Below are 23,268 nucleotides of genomic sequence, written 5' to 3' on the forward strand. Positions count from 1 at the left end.
CTCAGTGACCTTGGAGATACTCTGAAGCACGTTTGTAAACGCGATGGTCTTAGTTCCAGCCTAACCGCTCACGGGGATGAAGTAATTAACCAATTCGTGCAGTACCTGCATCTTATTAGGAGCAATGGTTCTATCAGGATTTGGGAGTGACGGCGGAGGTGTTATTAAACTCCAGCCTATCTGGAGATGGGGCAGAGGGGACTGAGGGTAACTGAGAGGTCGGCGATGGGGGAACAACACCCGAGGGAGCAGCAGGCCTGAGGCAACGAGAGCGCGGCAGCACACGTCTCCACGGAACAGGCGGCGCAGCCGAAGTACCGTCCCGGCAACCGCGCTTCTGGTTGCGTTTGTAGCCGCTACGTCACGGCCTCTTCCGCCTCTCATTGGGCGAGCCCCTCCAATCATGTGACTCCAGGATGGCCTATAAATACGGGCGAGGAGAAGGCGGTGGTCCGCCATTTCGTGGACGCCGGATTCGCGGGAGCAGCTGCGGGATCCGGGAGGGAGGGGAGCGGGAAGACCCGTCCGAGGGTGTGTGGATTTGAGCCTCCGCATTTGTAACCGAAGATCTCGGTAAGAGACCAGCGAGTAAAGGAGTGAAGTGGGAAATGGAACTTAACGCTCGCGAGGTGGGACCAGGCCCAATGGCGGCTCCGGATGGAGACAAAGAGACGCCGCCGCCATTTTGTGACGTTCAGCGCGGCGCGGTGGCGGGGGCTCTTGGCCCATCGGAGAATGTACCCCGGCCTTGAAGTGGAGGTGTTTATAACCCTCGCTGGGGGTGAACCGGGGTGTGGGATTACCCGAGGGCTGAGGCGAAGGTCGGGGGAGCCGGCAACCGAATTGTACTCCGGGCTGCGGCCTTTCAATTTATGGCGCCTTTTTTTTTTTTTTTTGGCCCCACGTTTTTTTAGGAAGCTTCTGAGGATTTTTTCTCCAGTTATTAATCAAGAGTGGACCTTGCGATCCATATTAAGTGATTTCTGTACTCAGCTCTATTTTCATACTTTGTTAATTTGATTTCACTTTTTACAGCTCGAACCCACTTTTCTTAAAACCGATCTTCCTTGAGCTGCGTTGTTTTTGCAGCTCTTTCCCGTTATACTTAGGCTTGAAGCGGGTTCACGGCAGAGTTTTTTAAAACAATTCCCAGCAATGGTTTGGTCTCAGAAGTTCTGGGCACAGGGTGGGGTCACGCCAATAGGATGTGTCTGGACTGGTTTTTTTAATTGGAGAAGCTCAGGGTGAGAGGAACGTGGAGTTGAGGAAAAGCACTTCAGCTGAGTTACTGGGTAGACTTCTCTTTTATGCAGTTCAGCCTGGCTTGTCGGTTGATGTGATTTTACTGCTGAGGCGATTTTAAGTATTGAAAGTTTATCAAACATAAGCCCCCAAAATGCAGTCAATTCTTGCGTAACAGATACCTGGTTTTTTCCCTCCTGAAGTGAAATTAACCTAAGGTTCATTTTAAAAGTGTGCAGTTCAGGGGTGTTTAGTACATGCACAGTGTTGTGCAACCATCACATTTCTCTAGTTGCAAAACATTTTTATTACCCCCTAAGGAGATGTGTACCCATTAAGCAGCCACTTGCCGTTTCCCTTGCCACTCTCCTCCCCCAATCCCTGGTAACCACTAATCTGCCGTCTCTGGCTTTACCTATTTTGGGTCTCGTTCATATACATGGCATCGTAATATGTGCACTTTAGTGTCTGGCTTTTATAACTTAGCGTGTTTTCGCGGTTCACCCGCGTTTGTAGCATTTATCACTACTTCATTCCCGAATAATCCATTGTATGGATAATATATTTTGCTTATCCATTGATGGACGTTGAGGTTAACACCTTTAGGCTGTCGAGAATAGTGCTGCTATGAGGTATATTTTAAAAAACTAATGCTGTTTTGCTGCGTGAAGAATGAAGCTGGTTAAGTTTTGCCTTATGAGGGCTCGTTAGTATCACTTTTCTGATTTAGCCTTAACTACTGTTTTTATGTTTAGCATTGTTTTCATGTCTCCAGGATTTGCTTCTGAGTAGGTTATCCTACTTTTCTAAGTGCTTTCTTTTTGAGAACGATTGAAAGGACAGGGTAAGGCTAATGCAGTGCCCAGATTGTAGTAAATGTTCTTCCAGTGTTTTCTTCCCCTCACTTCTCAGGGAGGCATTTTTTCTTAGCAGTTTGTCCTGGCTTCCTGGTGGTTATCAGTAACTATGAGGGTGAAATGACTGTTTCAAGGGTAGTACTTTTACTTGATTGATTTTTAGTATTTTGGAAGTCTTGCCTAAGGATCTGTTTTGCATTGTGTCTATTTGGGTAAATGATTAACATTTTGGGTATTTTTTTTATTACAGAAATGCATCGTGATTCCTGTCCATTGGACTGTAAGGTTTATGTAGGTAATCTTGGAAACAATGGTAACAAGACTGAATTGGAACGAGCTTTTGGTTATTATGGACCACTCCGAAGTGTGTGGGTTGCTAGAAACCCTCCCGGCTTTGCTTTTGTTGAATTTGAAGATCCCCGAGATGCAGCCGATGCTGTCCGAGAGCTAGATGGGAGGTAATTTAACGATCAATTTATGCTAATAGTAAATATGTTGCTAGTGTTTTTAGTATTTAAAATCTCTAGGATACATGGCTTTGAGATGGCTTCTTGGCTATCTGAAATTGATGTTACTGGAGATATATATACATAAACATTTTGTGCAATCAAAAAAGGACTTAAACAGTTTTAGTGGAAATACGCAGGAAAAGTTTCTTTTTATTCACTTGGCTGTTCAAGAAAATAGTTAAGTTTAATAGTCTATTTGCAGTGGGTGGATAGCTGCATCCAAAATATGGTTGAAACATTTTAATCTAAATCCCCCACAAAGCATTGTCAGCTTTGGAATTGTTTCTAAAACAATTGTGGAATAAAATATCCTCTTTTAAGTAAGAATGGCCACCAACTGATAATTGTAGCTGGAGGATGGTTACATGGCGGTTTATTGTACCATTATATTGGATGTGTTTTGAAATATTTCATCTAGGAAGTGTGGATCATATGGTTATTTCCCTTTGTATTTACAGGGTCCTATTAGCTAGCTGGTTAGTAACACCTGAGTCTTAGAGCAAACATGTGTTGGCCTTCTCCCCCTCCTTCCTTGCATTTGAAAACCATTGGATTTCATGAAACCAAAAAATTAAAAGACCTGAGGGTTGGCTGTAAAGCTGCGTGAAAGGTCATTTATCCAAGCAGATTCGGGAAACAAATTTTTCCGGGGCACTACCTCTTCCCAGTCACTGTCCAAATATAGTGGCTTGTCTAAACTTAATGGTTGTGGACCACTGAAGAGGTGGGCGATAAATAACTGTCTTTTTCTCCTCCTCTCAGCTGCAATTTCATGTTTATCACCTATTGTTGATGATTGAGGGGAGAGGGTGATGTCAAATGCCAAAATGCTTCTTCCCTGTTTCCTGCTCTGTTTACTTGGAGAGGGATGGGGGGAGGAGGGAGACCAGTGTAGTAACATGAGTAAACGATTGCTGGGATCTCTACTGAAGAAGTCACAACAGGATGTACAGATGAATTAGTTCTGTGAGGATGATTGCAGGGCTTTTCAGACTTAAATTGCACCTGTTAACACCGAGCCCCATGATCAGACTGACTCGAGCAGTGCAATAAAATGTAAGGAAGTTGGTTTCCTTTACTGGAAAAAATAAGGGAATTAAAGCTTGTTTTGGTGTTAAGGATTCTACAGGCATTCAGATGTGTTCTTTGCAAAGAAGCTAATTAAGAATGGCTCTTTTTTTGCTTTAAGACATGTCTCTTAGAAAATCAGTTGGGGTGCTTTAAATTTAATAATTTCTCTCCCACCCAGAACACTGTGTGGCTGCCGGGTAAGAGTGGAACTGTCGAATGGTGAAAAGAGAAGTAGAAATCGTGGCCCACCTCCCTCTTGGGGTCGCCGCCCTCGAGATGATTATCGGAGAAGGAGTCCTCCACCTCGACGCAGGTACTTAAGAGAGAGCGTGTTTAGAGGTATTGGTGTAATGGAGTAGCTAATAGGAGCAGGTATTTCTCTTAAAGTTTGTTGGTGGGTTTTAAACGTAATTGTGAAGAATCGGAGGTTTATTATGCAACATTGGCTGGGTGTAGTTTGGGGTATGTGAGTTGTGCTGAGTGTTGGCTTTTGTCTTTAGGTCATTGTTCATGTTGGTAGTCAGTAACTTCTATCTTGGATCTGTCTTCTAGTTCATCTTCTAGTTGCATCTTTCCAAGTCTTCCTTTATACTTCAGTTTAGGCCTTTTTCCATTTCTTGACTCCATAATGACAAACATTACATTCAACTCTAGCTCTTCACAAAAATGTGTTTTTTTAGTGTTAGCTCGATTGTAATATTTATCAAACAGGCAGCTGTTTTAATGTTACAACTGGTAAAGTAGAAATTCTGAAACTAACTTAAGTCACTGACCAATAAAGGGGGCTAAAAAAGTAATCCCAGTCATCTGTTCTTCAAACCCAAGTAGGAGAGAATTCAGTTTTTTTATAATTGACAATGGCATCATTCTTGGACCAGGCAGTATTGTCTGGATGCTAACTCCACATCTCCTCAAACCTCCAAAATAGTTTCTATAGGACTGAATTTACCTCTTACAGGTGAGTGAAGTCCTTCTAGGAGATAGGAGTTCAAAATCTTGCCCCTTTTGCTATTTTGAAAAACAAACACACTGTTGCCCACATAATAAAGAGTATTTGTTAGCTAATAGATGGTTGTACTGATGGCTTGTTTTTCATTTTTTTTTGTGCTTTTTGGTCCATCTATTAATAAAAATGAACCCCGTTACAGAGTCACCATCATGTCTCTTCTCACCACCCTCTGAGTCTGCATTAGCCAGTCAACTAGCCCTTTCAGCGTCATGTGACCAGCGCGCCCCATTCAGCTTGGCTGGTGTCGTTTCACATGACCCAGGCATGGCCAGTCGTCAGGTTGCACCGCCCTTTGGTTCCCGAGCATGCTGTTTTCTCTCAGCCTTCTCTCCAACCTTAACCAAATCGGCAGCAGCCACCTCGACCGCCCACACATTCCTGGCCAATCAGCTCAGCTGTTTATTTACCAAATGTCTTCACAACAACTACAGCAGCAGCCTTCGGCTAACAAAAAAGCAGGAAAAATCCACAACACCCCCTTCGCCAACCAACTAAATCCAACGCAACATCTGGCAAAACCTTTTCAGCAAATTCTTCCTGGCCGTCAGTCCGGCAGCCTCACCTCACCATTTCTAGCTTGTTGAAACCCAAAACTAGTAAGTTTTTCCTGCTTATACAGTTTACTGCTGGTTAAAATAAGGAGTAAGCGGCTTAAAGTAATTCTTTTTTCTGGATCAAAGGCTGGCTGTGCATAATTGAATGGTAACGTACATATATATTGCTTGAATAAAACTTTTAAGGGTGATAGGGAACTGATAATGTAACTAGACCTTCACGTGAAACTTATTTGCATGTGTGAGATGCCAAACTAAAAATTTTAATAACTCTAACAGATTTAGCTTTCCTTTCTAGCAAAAATTTGTTGAATCCTATCACCTTTAAATGGTTTTACTAACAGTTTTCAAAAATTTAAAATTTTGGGGGTGAAGTGGGCCAAGCTAAGGTAATTTTGATAAGCCTAAACACACTCTTAAATGTGACGATCACAAATGCAGTTCTAATGTAGCACTTAATGGCATCAGTATTTACACCTATCGCGTTTTCACAAAATTACACTATCCACCTGGTACCTAAGTCTTGTCATGGACTTATAGGTTTGCATGGGTTCCAAATACTGGTTTATGGTACTGTTTTTGGAACTACTTGTGGGACTACATTTTGGTGTGGTGTTTGGGTAGTGAAGTTAGTTTGACATGAAGTTTTGCATTGGACAGATCTGCTGTGAAGCATTCTTTATTAAAGTGAATCCATGGTTGGAATACCTGCTTTTCACTTGAGCTTTTGGTTCCTTAATCCTTCTGTGCCTTTTTTTTTCTTTTCTTTTTTTTTTTTTTTTTTTTTTTTTTTTGGACGATGGGTGCCAGTTCTTCGGCACATTCACTGGGCCCAACAGTGAGATTGAAAAGTTGGGAAATGCCTCACGCCATAAATGCTAATTGACGATTAGCCTGATTTTCCTGTTTCTGCTTTTAGATCTCCAAGACGGAGAAGCTTCTCCCGCAGCCGGAGCAGGTAAAAAACTCTTGTGGCCATGTTCTCAGAAGTGGCAGTGTTTCTACTATTCCTAAGCTATTTTCCAAATGACTTAGTCAATAGTTAATAGACCTTGATTTTAGTAATGAATCAAGTTGTATATAGAGCCAGTGTTAAGTTGTAAGAATGAGTCAGCTTTTAGTTTTCAAAGACTTGTTAGTGATATTTGTTGTGTATAATCCTGGATGGCCCTCTTCTTTTCCTTCTGATTTTAGGTCCCTTTCGAGAGATAGGAGGAGAGAGAGATCACTGTCCCGGGAGAGAAATCATAAGCCGTCCCGATCCTTCTCTAGGTCCCGTAGGTAAGATCTTTGATGACTTGAGCCATTTAAGACCTTGCATGCATAATATAATAAAAACAGAAATAGGTCTTCTCCTATGCCATTTTGGTATAATTTTTTACCATAAAAATCTTTGAATGTTTTGTCGCTGAGTGTCACCAAGTTACATAACTTTTGTTTTTCTGTTTTTTAGCCGATCTAGGTCAAATGAAAGGAAATAGAAGACCAGTTTGCAAGAGGAGGGGTGTACAGGAAATAACTTCATTTGACAGGAGTATGTACAGAAAATTCAAGTTTTGTTTGAGACTTCATAAGCTTGGTGCATTTTTAAGATGTTTTAGCTGTTCATTTTTTGTCTTTTGGAACAGTGACACATACATGTGTAATTCTCTATGGTTTGAAATGGAACATATGAGGCATGTAATACTAATTGTTACTTTACAATGTTCCCTTAAGCAAGATTGAATTTGCTTTGAACTTTATTTAGTCTTGCATAGACTGATAATAAACCTCTAATGCCGGCCCAGCTAAAGTGTGATGTTGAATATGATGGAAACAAAACTGGCAAAAATTGAACTAAGACTGACTTTTTCTGTAGCTGGGATATAGTATGCAGCTGTAGTTGAAAAAGCAGTCTTTAAAAGCTGCTGTGAACACAAGCCAGCAGGTAAAAATTAAAGCTGCACCAGTAAACTAAATTGGAGGGTTTTTTTTTTCTGTTTTTTTTTTTTTTTTTAAAGAATCCAACTAGTCTTCACACTGGGCAGAGGTTGTCTAGTTGGTGTAGAATCTAAGAAGTTTCAAGAAAGTTAGTTTACCTTTGCTTTAAGTCATAAGTTCCTTATGTGATTGCTGTATATGAATACATAGCTCTTTGTGACATTGTTTATTTGGAAATTTGAGACTATTCAAGATACCAGTGTCCTGCCAGTTTAAGGGTACATTGTAGAGCTGAACTTTGAGTTAACTGTGCAAGAATTCTTTTCATGCTGTCATTTGTAATATGTTTTGTGAGAATCCTTGGGATTAAAGTTTTGGTTACAAATTGTTGTTTAACCTGAAAGCCTGTTTTTCCTTGCAAAACTAAAATCTATGAGCTTGGTAACAAGTCCAGGTATAACATTCCTATTGGAAGCCATACTTATATTTTCTTGTAAAGTGCTTTTGAATTAATAAAATATTGGCATAATTGTGTAATAGTCGAACCCACTATTAACATAGTTCTTGTCCCATGGAAAGTAGTTGGTTATACATATGTTATTTTATAAGAAACATAATTGAGGCTTTTAAAGTGAAGGGAATTTTTGGTTGTCACCTTAAGTGATTGTTAGTACTTACCATTTTTTAGGAATAGAAGCCAGTTCAAAGTCCATGATACTCAGTGACCAACATTTTAAAGTATAGCAGCCTGGTACATTATAACCCAAAGTTGCCCATAAAAAAGGACTTTTAATCATTAGCATGAGAACTTTCCACAAAGCTTTAAAAGTTGCTTCCATTTTATGTAATTTGAGGTGTTGCATGGGAATTCTAAATTGATCCGTCATGATGTAAAATTCACTCTGGTTCAAATGTAACAGTGCAGCATTGAATATGGAGGCATGCATAATCTTCCTCTTAGAAATTCAGAGGAGTTGTAATTTCAAATTTTTGTGCAATTAGATTAAATCATAATGCAACAGTCTTGTGGCTTAGTTTCCTTAAATGTGCTATTTCAAGATAGTTTTGGATTATGCTGTACTGACTTTCTTTAATATTAAAGATAAGTCATTGCATTAAGAGTTCAACCTATAAGGATATTTTATAAGATGTAGGTCCTAAACAGAATATTTCCAGTGGTCCTTCTTAACCTTTCATGTGAATATCAATGAGGGAGGAGAGTCCTTGGTGTCACAAGGGAGAATGGTTCAGTATGAGCCATATTGCAGAATACACTTAAGACTGGCTGTTGATGTAATGGGAGCTCTAGCTTTGGGCCTTTTGGCATTTCCTCATATCCTAAAAACAAGGCAAAATAACTAAAGTTACGGAAGTGTAATACAATATGGCACATCAATAATTAAAACACTTTCCTTATAACTGGACATTTATATAGGCATTTTTGGCAGTACACAACTTGCAGAATCTTAAATTGGAAGGGTTTCTGTAAAAAGGATAATAGATTATGAGTAGTATAATGTGGCTAATACAGAATCTGACATGTAGTTGACCTTAAGGAGTTCGCCTGACTTAGGGTCCAGTTTTTGCCATCACTTTAACCAGAAGCTCTAGCACAATTTTATGGCTTTTAAAAAATATGGAAGATAGAAATTATTAAAACCTTAGATTGCACAGATTGTGGCTGTTGAAAGTTGTGAAGTTATTGTAATTTCTAAAATTGCAAGTCCCATTAGCCGGTTTTGCCATGACTTCTCTGAGTTGAAGGTGATACTGAAAGCAGTCACAAAAACTTTTGACTTGCAGTGTAATGACTACAGGTGCTCACTAGAGGTCACTATTAATAATACTTGGTGATAATTTAAGGAAACATCTAAGGATTATGATTAGTTTTTATGTTTTCAGGAATATTTGATGAGCTGTGGTTCTCAGTTCATTGTGGGTTACTTTTGACCTCCATATCTTAAGCAGAAAGGTGAAGACAGATTAGCCAGAGAAATATTAATTTCATGAGATGTAAATAGTTTTTATCTACTGTTGATATACTTTTTTACAGTTCTTTCAAAGATCATTTTATTAGAGATGGCCTGTCTACCCGTTTAGTTGGGCTCACCTGTACCTGCATGGAAGTTCCTCATTTTTATCAGGAATGGTGTTGATCATAGAAGTTTTTGAAAATATCACAGCCTGATTCCAGGCCCATTGACTCAGTTTTTTAGGGTGATGTAGCCGTGTGTTATTTGGAAGAATTCTCCCAGGTGATAAACATCCCTGGTTATATAAGAACCACTGGTTTAGTACTTCTTCTTAATGTGCTTTTATTTTCAGAATTCTGAACATGATTTAGTTATCAGATCTAGTTGGTGATAATGTCTTCCAGTTGTATATTTTTGTACTAGACTGTTGCCTTCTGGTTTCCATTTTTTTGAGAACATGAAAGAGTTTTATAATTAAAGTAGCTGAAGAAAAACTGGGTTGGAGTATATTTTTATCAAAACAATCTGATAGTGTTGAATTCGATTTTATATGTCCACACAAATTATCTTCATCCTATTAAAGACTCATTGGATACTTCAGAAGAATTCAGCTGTAGCACACTGATAAGGTTCTGAGAAGAGAGCACTGAAAATTTGTCTTTTGATAAGCATAGTATAATTGCCTAATTTTGTTCGTGCAACTTTTCCCTTATTGGGATTGCAGAAATTCATATGGTATTTAGACTTGTCATTTAGTATCCCAGTTCTTTCTATTTAATTATCTGGAACATGTGACAACAGCTGAAATGTTTCCCAGATTAATACGTGAAATACATGTGTAGAACATTACTCTTCTCATCTTTAGTTTTTCCTCAGTTCTGACATACATAAAACATTGTATTAAAGTCCTAGAATCTGGCCATATAGTGTCTTTACTATAAGTACATGTGTGTACTTAATCTTGAGGAAGTGAAAATAAATCTCTGGGAACATTGATACTTCACTTCCTTGCTAGTCATCATTTGGAGAGGTCTTGAGATGGAGAATATTTCACTTTTATTTCCAGAGCAAAATAGGCCTTCTTAGAAAAATAGTCTGTGGGTGACTTTCCCTCTCTTTAAAGTTCTGTTTACTTGTGAATGTGCACCTTTGTTTCGGTCGAGACCTCGTTCAGATTTCGATTTGAGGCAAGTTAGCATCCTTTGGTGGTTGGTTTTTGCTTGTTGGCAAGCCCCCAAACTGCAAATCAGAGCCAAGAGGGGAAGTTGCTGAATGCTTCTATAATGCTGCCCTTTTGAGGAGGGCAGGTTGCTATTTGTCTGGATCATCTGGAAAAGTAAATGATCAGTATAAAAAACACTTCTAAGTTTTGAGAGCTAAAAGTTTTTTTGAAAGAATAACTCCCTCAGGAAACAATTTGTAAATATTTTTAAGCTTAGGCAGCTGGCTTAAAACTTCGTTTTGAACACATTCCAGCTGGCTTTCTGTCACCAGAATTTCTCTATGATGAGGAAATTTATTTTTAGTTTAGATAAAACCATTTTTTTTCAAAAAGTGCTTTACAAAATTAATACAAATTAGGACGTTGATTTATCATTTAATTGTTTTTTGTGTAACACCTTACCCACATGGCAGTCCATGACACGAGCCTTAGTGGGGAATAGGGTCCAGCAATAAGGTACAACACTAGTGTCTGGAAGGAAAATATGTAATATTTGTGTTTCGCCTCAGTTCAACTTTAGGATGTAGAGACCTTGGACTAAGCAATTTATGTTCACCTCTCTTGCAGATTAGGATAATTTAAGAGGTGTTGGTTGTAGGGCTTTAGATCCCTTGGGAAAAAGGCTTTTGGACCTGGAGTGAGGTGGCAAGTAATCTTCAGTTGAGGGCTTTTTGAAAAGCCCCTTAGCAGAGGAAAACTAGGGGATTGAGTCAGATGGCAAGGTGCTGGGGGCGCTAAAGGCAGAGCTCTCAAATAAGGAGAGGCTATGTCAAGAATCTGAGGTGGTGGTGAAATGAGTGAGTGCCATAAAGAAGTTTAGAGGACAGGAGCAATTGAGGGCACAGATGTGTTAGGGTTTGAAAGTAAAACTAAAAGGGTTCTAAAACCATAAATTTGAAGTGGTTCCAGTATGATGATTTTAATTGTCTTCAGCCTTACTGCCGGATAAGCAGGTGTGGAATAGCTTGTCCAACTTTAGTACTGGCAGGAAGGCCAAGAAGTTGGGAGGGTTGGGCTGCCCTAAGGAAGTGCCTGGCTCATGTACCCCAGCTGTCTGGGATTTAACTGTGACAAGAAGTTTACTGAATTGGCAGTCTCTGGGACTTAAGTTGGCAATGTATAGCAGTCCATTTGATGTGAAATTGGCTTCCAGGAGTGAGATTGGGAGGTCACCCACTTTAACAAGTTGTAGGTGAACACACTGATAAATTTGGAGAAGGCTAAGAACTGAATTTTTGAAAGTAGCCACTTTGGGGTGCTGGAAGCTTCAGTGAAGACAGTTGGAGTGGTCAGGAAAGGAAGAGTTTTTTTTGTTTTCTATTTCTTTTTCTTGCTTCTCCCTTGCCGCCCATGTCCACTCTTGGGCCACAGGCCAGCTATGGCCTCCAGGAATGGACATTTTCTCTGAGTACCACGCTGCCAAACATTGTGCAGGGCCTTTTATGTGATGTGTAAGCACTTGAGAGGTGAGTATCACTGTTAAAAAAAAAAGTTCCTCAAACATTTCATTACTCATCCTACTAGACAAGTAGTATATTTAGAACCCAGGCGAGCCTTGACCCCAAAGCCCTTATTTTCTGTTCCATGACATTTTTACTTTCTCAACCCAATTGTAACATGCCATTTTATTGCCATTCAGTGATTGTCAGGAGTTAGGACGTGTCTTTAATTGTAAAACATGCTCATGGTAAAAAATGTAAATTGTACGTACATTGGAAAAGACCTTCTCCAGTCTTTCTAGAGGTAACTGGTTAAAATTTTTGTTTTTTTGTGGAAAGGCATATGTGGTAAGTATTTATACAGCTAGAAATGCTACCCATGTGACCTTCAGCTTTTTCCTTTTTACACATCTGAAGCATGCACATGTGAGGTGTATATACTATATAAATCTACAATATATGCTGTCACTTGGGCAGGTACCACAATTGCTAAGCAGTTAAGGTATTTGGTAGAGGCCTACCTGTCTTTGTTCTGATGCTTAGTGATGCTCAGTATGACTAAAATGTTGTCACTGTCAAGGATAAAGCTGTGCTAAAGGGGATGGATTGGCATTGATTCCGTCTGTCCATGTTCAGTATTAACCTTGTCATGGGCATGCTTCAAACCTATGACCAGTTGCCACGGCTGACACCACCCCTGTGGTGTTAACCCTTTGAGGAATGTGAGCAACGTTGGTGAGTATTGCATTTTAGGTGAGGACTGGGAAACAGCAAACTTGGGGGGCTTTTTAATGAGCTTTTTCAACTTTATAAAGTGTACAATTATCTTCCTCACCTTTTTTTTTAATGGAATCTCATGGGGAACACAGCAGAATTCCATGGCTAGGTAAGGCTGTTGCCAAGATCCATGAGAGCACTTTCTCTGGTTTCAAAACCGGGTGGCACAAGTTATCTATTGTGTGGCATTTCTTAGTTGCCAGTAAAGAAAATACTGATGTGGTTTAAGCAGGCACATTTGAGTGATCACTTAAAATTTGACGGCGGACTTGGTGATTAAAGCTGTTCAATTGTCCACGAGCAGTTGCAGCCTATTGACCTGGAAGAATGTTCCATTCCTTTCCTCAAATGATTTTGATTAATTCTCAAAGGTGGATGGAAGGAGAGGTTTTTTAAGTACTTACCATGTGCATCATCCAAGACTGGTTCTTGAACCAGGGCCAATTTTTGGACTTGACAGCAGTTGACAGGAAGAAAATGATCCAAAAGGGTGTTAGTAATAAGGCAGATGTGGGGCTGGCCCTGTGGGAATAGCGGTTAAGTGCATGCACTCTGCTTAGGCAGCCTGGGGTTCGCAGGTTCGGATCCTGGGCACGGACTGATGCACCGCTTGTCAAGCCATGTTGTGGCGGCGTCCCATGTAGAGTAGAGGAAGATGGGCACAGATCTTAGCCCAGGGCCAATCTTGCTCAGCAAAAAAAAAAAAAAAAAAAAAATGCAGGTGGTGTTATTCTACTTTACTGAGGAAGAGATTTAAGTACAGAGGAAGCCTGACAAGTTGTCCAAGGTCGCAGCCCAGCAGTGACTGGGCTGCAGTGGTGTAATCCAGGTTACTGGAAGGAGCCTTAGAGTCCATAGTCCCAGTCTTATGTATACAGATGAGAAGGTGGATTTCAGCAAGGTCACGCAGGGACACAAGGACTGCCCCAACAGCTTATCCAGTGCTAGTTCCAGGGAGCAGTATCATGTTAAGGCCTTCAGGTTTTGAAGCCAGTAGCCAGGGTTTGAATCCGGGCTTCCTCGCTTAGAGCTCAATGACTTTGGACCAGCTACATAATCTCTGGAGTTTCATTTTTTTCAGTTGTAAAATGGGGATAACAATAGGAAACTAGCTCATTCTGTTAATATCTTGGGAATGTAGTGATGTGACACATATACGGCACTTGGCACGACACTGATCAGTAAACAATAGCTTATGTAGCAGGCTCACACTGACTGGTATGCAGTAAGCACTCAAGGAATGGCTTTGAAGCAAAATGGACTCCTTTTGATGCTGGGCAGGCAAGAGTGCCCCCAATACAATTTTGCATTCCCCAGTGCATACTGGGAGTGTGTTTCTACTGACCCTGTCCTTACCCACTTTTGAGTCTTCAGTTTGAGGGGACATCAATTTGAGGGGTCCAGGGTCAAAGGGACATTTGTGATTAAACGAGTCTGGGCAGATTTCAAGAAAGGGCTTCTCAAGCCACAGGGGTAGGCAGGTGGGAAAGGTAGGATGAAGGATTAGAACAGTATTAGGTGGCTCTTTAAAAATGAGTTTTCAGGGCCGGCCCTGTGGCTTGGTGGTTAAGTGCGCGCTCTGCAATGCTGGTGGCCCGGGTTCGGATCCCGGGTGCGCATCAAGGCACCACTTCTCCGTCCATCCTGAGGCCGAGTCCCACATGCAGCGACTGGAAGGATGTGCAGCTATGACATACAACTATCTACTGGGGCTTTGGGAAAAAAATAAATAAATAAAATCTTTAAAAAAAAAAATGAGTTTTCAAATTAGGCCAGCCTGGAATCAGATATCCAGCTTTTGGCTGTGAGCTTGGGGCAAGTCACTTATTTTCCTTAATTTCTTATTTATTTGTAAAGTTGGGGATAACAAAAACGTACTTATAGGGTATTTGCCCATCCCTGTTCTTGCCTTTTAACCTCACTGGGAGAGGCAGCCCTGGTTCTGTGTCTGTAGAGACTGTGGAGCTGGATTGAAAACTCCCAGCATCCCTTGGGTGCCTGCCTTGGTGTCACTTAGCAGCTGGATGAGATTGTTGTCATCAGAAAATGCTGCTTTCTTTGCTCCTTCATTGAGCACGTTCACTGTGCTGGTGTTGAGGATACCCCTTGAGCAAGGTGTGGGAGACCAAAGGTAGACAAGCAGATGGGAGGGGAACTAAAACTGAATTACCGTATGTTGAGCACACGTATGGTGCTTTTTCTCATTATCAACTGTGATGTTGGGGTTATTATCTCCCATTTACTCAAGAAGCTCAGACGGAGAGTGGTCTCAACCCTTGGACCCCCTTTTTGTAAAAAAAGTGTTTTGTAATGACTTCTGACTATTCTGAAGTGAAATCCATTTTCTACATTCGTTATTTTTTAAAAAATGAAGCCTTAACTAAAATATAAAACATAAAAGGAAAGCAGTTTATGAAATAGTATGTATTTCTGTATGTAAGTGTTAGGTATGACTGTACCTAAGTCAGATGCTTGAGCCCACCTGAAGCCATTCCATACCTGCCCTACAGGAAAATGAAGAGGGAAGACACACAGAGACACCAGAATAAGAGCTAGAGCCAGGAAGTCATGATAGACCAGACTTATTTGAATATGATGAGAGAGGGGGAAATAAGCTTAATTGAAGTAAAGATAACACGCCAAGACAAATAACAGACTGCTGAATTGGAGAAATGAGGAAGTGCAATATTCTCACAAATGGGCTGGGCATTAACACTGGAATGTCAAAAATAACTCATGGGACAGAGGGAAGTAAATGATGAAGTACCTATCCCATGGAGTTATGAGAGTTTAAGTGAATTAAGACATGAAATGTGCTCAAAACGGTTCCTGGAACTTAAATACTGTGTAAGTATTAAATAGTATATATCCTTTGATAGAAGGGGAGTAACTGGATTAGGAAAAATTGAGTAGTCTGAATGCACAGGGTAATTATTCAGTATTTCTAGACAATGTCTTTTTTCCATTTATTCACTCTATAACGGCTTTTTGCAAGCACTTATAATAATATTATATACCTGTAGTTGGTTCAGTCCCGTGGGCATGGGCAGTTCTTTGTGTGCCAGACATTTAATATTTCCAACTCCTTCCCCTAAAGCTAGTTATGCTCCCTGGCCAGTGTGACAACCATAAAAAAAAAAAAAAAATCAGATTACCAACAACCCACTAGGAGGCAGTACTGTCCCATTGAGAATATTGGGCCAAATTCTTTGCCTGAGGTCACACCTTTATCTGTTTAGTAGAATTGAGTCCCCGTTGACTCCAAAGCCTTTTCCACTTTGACAGTAACAAAGACAGTAGTAATAATTAGCATTCCTTAAACTCCTGTGCCAGCATTTTGCTGTGTTTTAGTGCATATACATACTACCAGCTCACTTAACATCTCACCAATTGAGGGAGGTTCTGTTACCTCATTTTGCAGGTGAAGAAACTGAGGCTTAGGTCCAAGCCTCTTGTGAAGTGTTTTGTGTGGAAGAGATTGTATGTGAGCTAAGTGTTGTAGAATGGAATTTGGATAGAAAGCTGGCTGTATAAAGGCAAGCAATGTGGGTAAAAGCAAAGGCAGGAGACTTCAAGGTTTTATGTGGACTGACAAGTTTAAGACCCTTTGAATTTGTTCAGGATTTAGAATTGAAGATTAGAAAGTGAGAGCTAGAGGAGAACTTAGAGGTCATTGGGGATGTTGATTTTCAAACTTGAAAACAAGCCAAACCTTTTTTTTGGAATGAAATTTATAAAATATGTAAAACAATTTAAATGGTATTATTATAAAAAGTACACGTTCTAGTAGATAATATTGGGTTATAAAGACAGGGAAAATAATGTTGTTTTGATGAATGCAGTCTTAGATAGACCTCAGAAACCAATTTTTCCTGTATTTTGGTTGTACAGAGAAGTAAATGCAAATGGTAACATTTTTCAGCACCTCATTTGGCAGTCCCAGAAGTGACAGGATAGGAAAGTCTAGCCCAAAACAACCTAAAGCACAGCTTCACTTCAACATGTTAATATGCATATGGTTGAATAGGTTTTACGTTTAAAAAAATACTTAAAAAAATCGTTAGACATACGTGTTCATATTTTAAACCCAGTCACATGTCTGTGAGCCTCCTGCATCGCAGTATGAGAATTCCTCATGCCACCCGCACCTCCCCTGCAGATGGAGAGCCCGAGGTGAAGGAACGGCGAGTGAGGCGCTCAGACTCATGGAGCCCAGCTGGGGCCATCTCCTGGTGTTCAGCCTCCTGACTCGTGGCCCCGTGCTCTGAGTGACCAGTCATGACATCTGGTGTGGCAGCATGCCGCAGCCGGGCTGTTCAACCCCTCACCTGAGAAGGCCTTGGCCGCTTGCCCATCTCCCTGGCAGATAAAGCCTCAGACAGAGGGCAAACAGTACGAGGTTCCAGGAGTCAGGGCAGGTCTGATTCACCCGGTGGTTTGTGCCTGTGCCAGCCCCCAAGGCTGCCCCCGATCCTCTGCTTTTTTTAATCACTTCCCTTGCTGTGGCCAGATTGGGACTCTTGAGCAACAGGAGACACCTGTGAGCATGAGACTGCTGCTGGCTCTTTTAAGGAGAGTTTTCCAAGCTGCAGAGGGACTTTTCTGCCCCATTCCTCTGGGCGGCTCAGAGCCTTGCCCCGTCAGCCTCGGTTTCTATCAGGGCAGGGCAGCGTCGTCGGGTGGGGTGCTGTGTTACCAGGGTGCAGACACGTTGGCGACAGGTGGTGGCTCTGGAACATGGGAGAACAGGTGGGCAACCTACTCCTAGGATTTCAGAAATACCATTTATCAGCCTTGGCCTTTTCAAAGAAGCAATCTGCTTACAAATGGCAGGATGTTTAGAAATTTAACTTGCTCTTTGTTTTCTTTTTTCAGAAAGCGTTCATATTGAAACATTTTTAGGAGATGTTTATCACATAATTAGCATTTTTGTTTAGAGAATGCCTTGTGTTGCTGCTGAAGAGGAGAATACCACGTGCAAGCAATTTTTCTATACAGGAGCAAATGTTTTAAAAGTAAGTTCATACACTGAAACCTTTGGCTGGACACAAGGCTGTTATTTAATCATAAATTAACCTGATCTTGACCCAGAGCAGGTCTCCCAGAAGCGGTTTCCTGGAGTATCGCTCTGATGGGGAAGGGTTTTCTCAGAGGCTCTGTGGTCATGTTGCAGGAGACGGAGAAGGTTCTGCTTTCCCCAGGGCTGACCTTGATAATACCGCCCTGCATTTGTATACCCGCTCCTGGCACGTCACCGTGGCCTCTCATAATATTGAAGCTTTGACTTCTCTGGGAACTCGGTCTCTGCAGCAGCCGAGAAGTGGGAGCCACACTGCTTCCCTTTCCAGGCTTGTTGGGACAAAAACCTGAGGGAAGGCATGTAATGCGTCAACAACTGTGCCTGGCACAGGAGAGGCCCCAGAAGCTGCCGAGCTCAGCATTTTCCTTCACATCTTCTCTACTCCATCCTCTTTAATTACCCGTGTTTAATTCAAAGGTAATCCATGACTATGGTAGAAAAATTGGGAAACACATATAAACAAAAAAGGAAAAAGATGACCCAATAGCTGCTGGTTTTCATAAGTAGTTTTTTCCATCCTGTTCTCTTCATTCTTGTGCTTGGAGTGGGAAGTTTCTTCATTGGTGTTTAGAGGGTGTTAGAGAGGTGATATCATGGCCCCACTTTGCAAATGAGGAAACTGAATTGCACAAAGAGGAAGTACCTTTCCCAAGGTCACGCAGATAGTAGGAAGGTTAAGCCAGGTTTCAAACCCACAGCTTCTGAGTCCAAGCCCAGCACTCATGTCAGGACCAGGAGGGGCATCAGAGGTGCCCTGCATTGAGGTGCCCACAGGTGGATCTCAAGACACCTGTCCCTAACTCCCGTGTGTGCCAGGAGCCTGTGCCCATACCGTATTTCTCTCATGACAACTTGAGGTCCTTACCATTCCCCACTGAAGAAAAACTCCTATTTCATGACCAGTCCAGTCCTGGAGTCCTGGGAGTGGGTGGGTTGTGAATAAACAACCCATTTAGGTGGAGGTTTTTGGCCCCTCAGTTTTGCTTTCCTGGGGATACTGGGTTAGCACATAAGTGCTGTCCTTCTGGGCTTTTCCCTCATTTTAAAGGGTGCTCTTTTTTTTCTTTTGGTGAGGAAGATTGGCCCTGAGCTAACATCTGTGCCTGTCTTTCTCTATTTTATATGTGGGACGCCGCCACAGCATGGCTTGATAAGCAGTGCATAGGTCTGCGCCCGGGATCTGAACTGCGAACCCTGGGCTGCTGAAGTGGAGCGTGCAAACTTAACTACTATGCCACCGGGCCAGCCCCTTAAAGGGTCCTTTTTACTCTATGTTTGCTTTCTTCTGGCCTTTCCTGTTTTCTAACTGACTGTCTTGGCAAATATTTCCATTGTTTTCTAAAGGAAACAAGCATGCACTGTTTTAGTGCCTAAAGTAACAAATATGCACTGTTTCAATGGTTAAAATTATGCACCGAAGTGGAGGTCAAGTGGATTGTGGGCAAATTGTTCCCTGAAATCTACCATTAGTATAAGTCTAAAGAATGCCAAAAAGATAAAGACATCGGCCTATGAACCCTAATTGTGTGATGATTGTAAGTAATCACGTGTGACATAGTCCCTGCCCTATGCTGGTCCAGGTGGCCCACAAATCTATCTGCTGTGTCAACACGGCAGTAGATCTGGTAGCCCTGAGGGTCAGGTGAAGGAAGAGGAGGGATCTTCACTGAGTCAGTTTGCCCATCTGGAGGAGGGGGCAGTTGGGCTAGAGGTGGCACGTGGCTGCGCCCTCTCCACACTGCACCCTGGAGCACATGGACCACAGTGTCGTTGCAGCCTAGCTCTGACTGCTTCAGGTAAAGGCGGCCCTTGACAGGAGACAAGGCTGCCACACTGGGACCAGATGCCTGCAAGATCCTGTCCAGCACTGACATTCTAGGATTTGGCAACTCCAGAGAAAGCATAAGGTTGTTTCTTTGTGAGGATGGCAGATCCAGATGGTCATCTTCCTGGAGGGGAAAGGAAAAATGTTAAATGCATACAGTGGGTGATAATTTTGTTCTGCAGGGGTCAGGCAAGTGTTAGTATTTGATCAAGATTGGAATAGTCTCTTAAAACTTCATTCTCACACCGCTCTGTTAAGAGTTACTGCCCCCACTGTACAGTTGTGGGAACTGAAGCTTAGAGAAGGAAGATAACTTACCCGGAGGGAGGAAATGCCACAGCCGGGACTACAACCAAGGCCTGCCGCCTCAGGCCCTGCTCTTCCACACGGCACGGCTGTGTGTATATGCTAGCAAGGGCCTGGCGCTGGGATTCACAGTGCTTCAGAGGCTGCTCGGTGAACACGGATAGCCAGGAAAGCCCTGAAAGAAGCAGGTTCCTTCTCAGAAAGCCCAGTGGGTGAAGGATGCTCACGAGGACTGAAGACCGCTAGGGCTAGGAGTTGTCTGCACAATGGCCCCTGGGTTACTTCTTGTCACTCAGATCAGCATCAAGAGGTTTTGCACAACATCTCCAGGTTGTACATTGGGATTGAGGTCCTATGGCTGTCTCTGGTGGGAAGAGCACAGCATTCAGAGTCTGGAGACCTGGCTTGGCTCCTGGTAAAACTATTATGCAAGCCTGGGCAAGTTACTTTGCGCCTTGAGCCTTCGTCTTGTCATCTGTAAAATGGAACTAATTATACTACTTCATAGGGCTATTATAAGGTTTAAATGAGAAAAGCAATCACCTTTACCAAATGCTTGGTAGGTGCCAGGCACTGTTCACCTGTATTAAGTCCTTTAATCTTCAGAGCATCCTCAGAGAGTTGGTGTTACTACTGTCTCCATTTTAGGAAACAGAGGCACAGAAAGGTTAAGTAAGTTGCTCAGTGTCACATAAGCAGCAAGTGAGGAAGCTGGGATTGGAACCTAGACAGTCTGGCTTTGGGGTAGGTGTTCAGTAAGAATCTGGTTGATGAATAAATGAATTCGACAGCTGGTGAATCCTAGACACCAGCTTTCTGGATGTCAAAGACTATTCAAAGTAGACCTTAGAAGAGCCTTAGTTTAACCTGCCGTTTAATGGCTGAGGACCCAGGGGCCAGAGGGTGAAAGACCTGCTGGAGGCCTTGGTGAATCTGTGGCAGAGCTGAGGGGAGGACCCCGGCCTCCGGACAGCCGTGCCCATTCGCACACCCCTGGTCCACTATCGTGAGGTTGTGTTCTAGGAAACAACTCAGTGAGAAAGTGCAGTCACTTCCATAATCATTAATGCAGAGTCTCAGTGAACTTTTAAGGCACTACCACTCCCCGACGTGTATCCATTAACTCTGCCCCCAAACACGTGAAATAACACTGGTACAAAAATGGTAATGAAAGAATAAGGCACTGTGCAGTGCTATGTGGCAATACATGCCTATAAAACCCTGCACTTTAGAACACATACAAATAAAAGGATATACTAGAACGGCTGCCCACTGGGCAGGGGAATGGGAGTGACCTACAGGGTGAAGGGGAATACATAAAACTACAGGGGACTAGCCAGGACCAGTGAGGACTGTGAGCCATCCCCCCGGGAGTTGGGTTAACGCATCCCACTGCACTGTGGGACCAAAAACAAAACACTGAAAATAAGAGTCAGGGTGAAATCCCTCTGCCTGAAACACATGGGCTCTGGGCTCAAGGAGGAAAGGTGGGGACACCTCCTGGGCTGCCTCACCAAAGGCAGAGGCCTGCAAAAGTGACCTGGGTGGGCAAGTGAGGTTAGGGGAGAGGCAGTCTCACCTGTCTCTGTGAGCTCAAGCTCCAGGCCAGAGGCCCCAGGCAGACCCTCCAAGGCCTTAGGGAAAGCTGAAGAGAAGCCCCCCGGGGTTAGTGTCAGAGGGCACACAGTCACCTGCTGTTGCCACATTCTCACCAAAGTTTAGCCCGATCCACTATTAGGATGATTCTAAGGATGTCAAGAGGACACGTATATAGGCGAATAATCCTGTGATTGTATGACGATTGTAGGCTCGGTGGCCATAGGGTCCTGCCACACGCAGGTCCAAGTGGCACACCCGCTCATCTCCCATACCAACGGAGTGTGCCTGTGAGGAGCAGATGGAGGAAGAGGGCGTCTTCATTTACTCAGCTTGCCCATCTGTAGGCGGGGGACAGTTGGGTATAGACCTCCCCTAACAGCCCACCTGGCTGCTGAAACCTCCCTGGGAGGTGGTTATCCCCTGGGCACAGAACCCGCAGTTCTGGGCTCAGGTCACAAGGTGGCACCATGGGGAGGAAAGCTGGTTCCCAACTCCGTGCAAAGGACATCCAGGTTTGCCTGCGAGCCTGGGAAGGAGGGACCATGGTCCTTCCAGAGCCGCTCATTTATCCAACATGAAAATGATGACGAAGCCTGTAACCCCAGTGGCTGGGGAAGAGCAGTAAGGAGAGGCAGGCATGATTTTCTAGAAAGTAAATCTCCAAGCCTTCAGTCCTCACCCATTAATGACCACAGAGGTGGGTGACGTGCATGTGTGTGTGTGTGTGTGTGTGAGCGTATGAGTGCTTCTGTGTGTCTATATGCGAATATGTGATTGTGTATGTGTGTTACTGAGGGTGACGGGGAGACTGTGTACATGAGTCTGAGAGTGTGACTATAAGTTGAGGGTTAAGGGAAGGGGGAAGCAGCAGGCTCAGGTGTCGCCAGAGAGGCTGGGAGGAAACTATAAACCTGGGCGATGTCCTCTTTATCAGTGAGCCCTTCTCCTGGGTCAACAGGGCAGAGCGCAAAGTTCACGCAGATAGTAGCGACTGGGAGGCAGGAAGCATGGCGGCGGTATTGGAGAGGAGGAAGTGGCGCTCTAATGGGAGAGGAAGGGCCCACACTCAATTCCACTTAGCCCCAGACTCAGAGAGTGGACTCTGGGCCCAGCAGAGCCAGTTTCCATGCAGCCCAGCCTTTTTCAAGTGGTGCAGGTGGGATAGTTAATCTCCCTGGGCTTCACTTTCTCCACCTGTAAAATGGTAGAAATAATGGGGCCTGCCTTCCTGGCCCTGTGTGAGGATTAAAAGAGAGCTACTTATGTAGCACACTTAGAAGAAGGCCTAGCATGTGATCAGAGCGCGTCTGTTGGTTGTGGAGAAAACATGAATTCACACTATTTGAGGGGGCCCATGTCCAGCCTGGTCCATACCTACCACTGGAAAGGTCAGCCTCCTGTTCTCTGCCTGCCCCCAGCCTTCCAGAGAACACCTTCCTAGTGGTGGAATGGGCCTTCTCAGGAAGTGGTGACTGCCCCATCTCTGGGGACAGGAGTTTGTAGGGCACAAGCCTGCCTGGAGGGGGCTATTAGGCTGACACCTTCTAGATCCAGCTCCAGCTCTGCCGCTGAACCCTCCAGGCGTTTTGGAGGGCTGACTCACACACAGTCCTGCTCAAGTTGGCCCTTGCTTTCCCTCTTCTTTTCATTAAGGACTGGGTGGAGAGCATTTGGTGTCATCAGGGATTCTTTTGAAACTACCGCCTCACATCGGGAGCTGGCTTGAGTCAGCTGGTCACCATGGAATTTCTTTTTTTAGTGCGTAAACAGCCAAGTTACAGGCAGCTGTCGCCCGTCCAGGGCGGAAGGCAGCCTGTTGATGTGGGGCCGCCTGGCTCGTCTTTCTCAGGCCAACAGATGCCATGTCTCTCAACTCACCAAGGAG

The 23,268-nt window shown here is 43.2% G+C and overlaps 1 protein-coding gene across 1 annotated transcript; it reads left to right on the forward strand.

The window, feature by feature from the left end:
* Positions 1-442: 442 nt before the first annotated feature.
* SRSF3 (serine and arginine rich splicing factor 3) lies at positions 443-7,699 on the forward strand. The gene is made up of 6 exons (XM_004424204.3): positions 443-573; positions 2,350-2,557; positions 3,858-3,992; positions 6,162-6,200; positions 6,437-6,523; positions 6,696-7,699. Exons 2-6 carry the CDS (start codon positions 2,352-2,354, stop codon positions 6,721-6,723), a joined length of 495 nt encoding a protein of 164 aa, XP_004424261.1. The 5' UTR covers positions 443-573; positions 2,350-2,351; the 3' UTR covers positions 6,724-7,699.
* Positions 7,700-23,268: the final 15,569 nt, after the last annotated feature.

This window comes from Ceratotherium simum, chromosome 13, assembly GCF_057802395.1.
Source record: "Ceratotherium simum simum isolate JZ-2026a chromosome 13, ASM5780239v1, whole genome shotgun sequence".
In the NCBI taxonomy this organism is placed as follows: domain Eukaryota; kingdom Metazoa; phylum Chordata; class Mammalia; order Perissodactyla; family Rhinocerotidae; genus Ceratotherium; species Ceratotherium simum.